Source organism: Miscanthus floridulus, chromosome 4 (assembly GCF_019320115.1).
Source record: "Miscanthus floridulus cultivar M001 chromosome 4, ASM1932011v1, whole genome shotgun sequence".
Taxonomy (NCBI): domain Eukaryota; kingdom Viridiplantae; phylum Streptophyta; class Magnoliopsida; order Poales; family Poaceae; genus Miscanthus; species Miscanthus floridulus.
In genome coordinates this window covers 111,589,283-111,594,656 of record NC_089583.1, presented here as the reverse complement: position 1 = coordinate 111,594,656, position 5,374 = coordinate 111,589,283, and the positions used below count along the sequence as shown (strand labels likewise).

Here is a 5,374-nt window from a genome sequence, read left to right as displayed (position 1 = left end):
GATTCAGAGATGAGGACATGGATGTCCTTAGAAACATCCAAGAGAAGGTGTGCGGCATGCGTCTAGGCCTCGCCCTCGTCGGCTCGATACTGTCCGAAATGGCCGTCTGCTCGTCCAAGCTACGGGAAACGACGAGCGCCGCGGCGCGCGCATCGGGCGCCGGCGTGCACTGATCATCCAACGACGCCGCCGCGGCGTGCGACAACGCGGGCCTGGTCCAGCTCTTGGACGCGTGCTTCACGCAGCTGCGCTGGGAGGCGCCCCGCCGGGCTCGATCGGCAAGGTAGCGGAGAGGCTGCTTGGGGCCAGCAGTTTATTCTTCACGCCGGTGCCGTCGTGCCGATCCCGACGGCGATGCTCATACAAGCTCCCTTCTCGTGCGCGGCCGGAAAGATGCTGCAGAAACGCATGAGGTGCAAGCTGCGACGATGCTGCACCGCGCCACGGGCGCCACTTGACACCGCCGCGCCGAGCAAAATGCACTGGCGACGCTTGTGCGCCTTGGGATCGCCTGGCGGAGCACGCGGACCGGGTGTGTCTCCGTGCACGGCCACGGCGTGTTCCAGGCCTTTGGCCGCACGATCGGCTCCGGCCGAGTCGCCCGTGCCGTCGCGGAGGCCACCGCCGAGCAGGGGGCGGCGGCGCGGCGCAACATGCCGACGGCCACACCTGGGCGTCGTGCCTATCCCTGTTTAGGTTCGAGGTGCCCGACGTGTCGGTCGAGCTGCCGGCGCCGGAACTCGAGCAGTTCGTCACTTGCTCCGCGCCCCTGCTCGTCGCCCACTACATGGTCGGGTAATCGGCATACAGCGCCGTGCTAGAGTTGCTCCCCGGAGGTCGTCAACGGTGACCTTGAGGCCGATGACATGTATACATCGGCGCGCCTCGCCGGATCAACGACAGCAAGTACGTGGAGCTGGACCCAAAAGTATTACAGGAACTCGCTAGGGCGAGGTTGCAGCTCCTACTAGTGACACGAGTGACAATGGTGGTGAGGGCTGGAGACCACGGCACAGCTGAGTAGCACGGCCTGCTGATGATCTCGGCATCCCGGAGGTGGACTTCGGCGACTAGCACACCCCAATACGCTGGTAACGAGGACATTCTATGGAGCATGCCATGACAGTTCAGTGGATGAACTTATCTGACCGGCCACATCAGGATCTTATGTCTGCATCGCGACCCAGTAATTACGCATGAATTCTGCGTGACTACTTTCACCAAAATTCCTACAGTAATCCCTAGGTTCAATAGAGAAGGGAGCTTAATTTTATTCTTTACAATTCAGGGGTCAAAATGAGCCGTGCTATTGTTACTACGAGCGAAAGGTCTCGTAAGAAGCCTGTCTACCATTGTACTTTCTGAAATCAGCTTCTGCCTAGGCACTTGCTCTACTGCGGTAAGGGCCGGATATCTTGGCAGCTCGGCTCGGTCCAGCTCGAGCTGGCTCGTTAGGCTAACGAGACAGCTCGGCTCGGCTCGGCTTGTTACCGAGCTCAAGCTGACTCGTTTAACTTGCGAGCTACTTAAAAAAATAGGACATATGTTTATAATGTTTATGCTATATTAATTTCAGAAGGTAACGTCCACCATTATGCAACTATACATGATTAATACATATCAGGTTCATCAAAAGTATCAACCATGCAACATAGCTGGTCCATTGATGATCGGTCCTAACATACTAACTAGTTGCTTGCCACCACAAACTTAGGAAAATCCACATATTCAATGTCAGCATCATCATCTTATCTATGGAAAACAATCCATAAAATCAACATTTAAGTACCACAATAATTATAAAATTAAAATTCATATGAAACAGCTGAAAATAAGGATTACATACCAATAGAATAGATGTATACTTCTAGATCAGCATCATCATCATCATCTTCTGAATTCATGGTCGTGGGCTGATAGACCTCAGCTCATTTCAGCTCGTGAGCACACCTCGCGAGCTCACTCGAGCTGGCTCATTAAAATAGCGAGCTAGACTTTCAGCTCAACTCATGAAAAAGTTATAACGAGCCGAGTTGAGTCGAGCTGAGCCGGCCATGAGTCGAACGAGTTGACGAGCAGCGAGTATTTTGTCCTGCCCTATCGAGACGATCTCCTGTCATGCACTCATCTCAGTAGGGACAGTAGATATCTAACGGTGCACGGTAGGAGAGCACGTGTCTTCAAGGGAAAATTTTACTTAGGGCCTGTTTGGCAGGGCTACTCCTGAGGGGCTTCTTCGGAGGAGCCAGAGTCGTTTTGGGGAGCCACAAATTGTGGCTCCTCCAAAACAGCTCCGGCTCTTCTGCTTTTTACTGGAAAAATGGCTCCTTCAGAAAAACGTTTGGCAGAGCCGGAGCCGGAGAGGAGCCCTGCCAAACAGGCCCTTAGCTCTTCTAACTTCCAGTGTCATGTTTTGATCGATTTGCTAGCTATTCATGAGTCAACTAATATTTTTCAAGAATCAGCCATTCTCCAAGGTTTAATGTTCCGTTGAACTACTTTGTTGACCTCAGGGCTCAAAAGCCTCAAATTGACCGGACCATGATCTTTTCTTCATCTAGCTTCCTTTCATCCATTATTAGGAGTTTAATGAACTGAATATGTTGGTCTGGTCGAGATCAAACTCAACTTGTTGGAATTGAAAGATATGAAAATGCCAAGCTACATGAACAGTGATAGGTCCATATATCACTATTCATTTCAGTTGTAAATTTCATATCTTTGGACTGTAGTATATGATCTCCCTTATTCAGCCGTTAAACTTTTCGCGGATGAAAGAAAGCCAGATGAACAGAAGACCAAGGTTTGGTTTATTTGTAGTACCCTGACCCCGAAACCTTTGGAGAAGGAGATGAACAAGAGCAACGAAAATGATGTGCACACAATTATGCACAGTTGTACATTTGGACTGATATCTTGAAAAACATTCACTGACTAATGAATACCAAATCGACCAACACATATGTGTAGTATAGGAGGTTGAAAGCTGAATTCGGTCAACACAACACTGAACAAAGCTTCTGAAAAAAAAAAAACATCTAGATAAGACAATATTGTGGGTGAATTTTGACCGAGACCTTTGGCTTGCAGTAACAACATTCTAAACGCTGAAATTCTAAAGAATAAAATTAGCAATCTTCTCTAGTTGAACCTATAAGAATTTTTGTAGGAATTTTGATGAGAGGAGTCACACAAAATTCTTGCAAATTCCCTGGGTCTCTATACATAGCTAAACCCTCACGGCCTGCTCCAAGAAAGCCTTGACCACCAGGGTCTCAGGGTGGCAGTCGCCGCAGGCTACCTCTAGGAGGCCAATCGCCGACAAGCAGTGGTCCTCGGCGATGCCGCACTCTCCGGCCCTCAGCATAATCCTTGCTCGCATCACGAGGAGCTCCGCCCTCGCTTGGGCGAGCTTCCTGTATACCTTCGGGTCGATCGCCACGTACCTGAGATCGTTAATCCGGCGAGGCGCGCCGATGTACAAGTCCTCGGCCTCGAGGACGACGTCGGTGGCTTCCTGGAGCAGCTCGAGCGCGGCGCCATACGCAGAGTACCCAGTCATGCAGCGTGCGGCGAGCGGTAAAGCTGAGCGCGTGATGAACCGCGCGAGCTCCGGCGGCGACAGCTCCACTGACACGTCAGGCGCCTCGAACCTGAACAGAGACAGGCACGCCGCCCACGTGTGGTCGTCGGCGTGTTGCGCCGCGCCCCCGCCCTGCTCGGCGATGGTCTCCACAACAGCACGGCCGACTCGGCCGGAGCCGATCTTGCGGCCGAAGGTCCGGAACACGCCGTGCACGGAGACACACCCGGCCCGCGTGCTCCGCCGGGCGATCCCAAGGCGCAGCAGCATCGCCAGCGCGTTCTGTTCGACGTGGCCGATTTCCAGTGGCGCGCGCGGCGAGGTGCAACATCGCTGCAGCTCGCGCGTCAAGCGCTTCCACGGCGTCTTCCCGGCCACGCACGTGCAGGCAGCGTGTACGAGCATCGCCGTCGGGATCGGCACCGGCGCAAAGAAGCTGCTGGCCTCAAGCAGCCTCTCGGCTACCTTGCCGAGCCCGGCAGGTGTCTCCCACCGCAGCAGCGTGAAGCACGCGTCCAGGAGCTGGACGAGGCCCGGGTTGTCACGCACCGCGGCGTCGTCCTTGGGTGACCACGTCGGCGCCCGGTGCGGCGCGTAGCTCATCATCTCCCGGAGCTTGGCCGGGCTAACGGCGATCTCGGACAGTATCAACCCGACGAAGGCGAGGCCCAGAGGCACGCCGCACACCTTCTCTTGGATGTCCGTAAGTACAGCCAAGTCCTCATCTCTAAACATGCGCGCGCCCTTCATGAGATGCATGGAATTGGGCGCGTCGAGGTTACCTAGCTCGAAAACCCTCACCCCCTGCAGGCTGGGGAGCCGCGTCGTGATGATGACGTGCGTGCGCCCGCTGCCGCGGGGCAGGAGCTCCTTAATGGCCCGGCCATCCCACCAGTCTCTCTCGCTCTCGAGGTTGTCGATGACGACGAGGTAGGGTATGTCGCGGGTGAGCTCCTTCTTGATCTTCTCAATAGCGACTCCCTCGATCCCGTGGAGGCTTCTGGGCCGCTCTGTCGTCGTCGTCTGCAATACATTGTCGCCGACGGCGACGCCCAAGTGGTCTGCGAGCTTGAGGTAGCTCTGGCGCAGGTACCTCGCCTCTCCGTGAACCCAGAGGACCTTTTTGTACTCGTGGGCGTGCCTGTGTGCAAACTCAAGCACAAGCTCCGTCTTCCCGGCGCCGGACGCGGCAGAGATGCAGACCACGCCATGTAGGAATGACGCCCCGGTGATGGAAGCCGTCCAGGGGCATCGGCCTCTTCCCGGCGGCCTTGCCATGAGCAGGAGCGCCGCCGCGCAGCATGGCCTCCACGTCGAGCAGCTCCCTCTCCCGTCCAACGAAGCCCGTGTTCCAGGAGAACGGGATCTCCGAGTCCGCCGCGGCACGCCACGCCCGGACGGCCGGGGCCACCGCCGGCCTGCCGAGCCGCGCGCCGAGGATCTGGAGCACGTCGAGGACGCGGTCCCGGAGGTCACCGAGGCGCAACTCCACCGCGGGCTCGGCTCGAGCGAGCCCCTCCACGGTCCTCCCTCCACTCGGCCTCCACGCCATCGTAGGCCTTCCAGAGCTGGCCCCCATGCGTTTCCCACAGGTCGCTGCGCCTCTCCACAACGTCCTCCGCGACGAAGTCGCCCTGCCTGATCCCGACGAAGACCGGGACGAGCGCGCCGCGCTCCAGGAAGACCCGGATCTCCTCGACGGCGTAGGGGTTGGCCAGCGACACCGGCGTGACCACGACCACGCCCGTCAGGGCCACGTCCATGGCCGCCCGCGCGGCCGCGAGCGCTCGC

The 5,374-nt window shown here is 56.6% G+C and overlaps 1 protein-coding gene across 1 annotated transcript; it reads right to left on the bottom strand.

Moving 5' to 3' along the window:
* Positions 1-3,229: 3,229 nt before the first annotated feature.
* LOC136549081 (uncharacterized) lies at positions 3,230-4,861 on the bottom strand. Its single transcript, XM_066540380.1, has one exon. The coding sequence runs from the start codon at positions 4,859-4,861 to the stop codon at positions 3,230-3,232; it is 1,632 nt and encodes a 543-aa protein (XP_066396477.1).
* Between the last annotated feature and the right edge of the window lie 513 nt (positions 4,862-5,374).

Excerpts from the sequence above, each read along its gene's own strand:
- LOC136549081 (XM_066540380.1), bottom strand. The coding sequence starts at position 4,861 with ATGGCAAGGCCGCCGGGAAGAGGCCGATGCCCCTGGACGGCTTCCATC.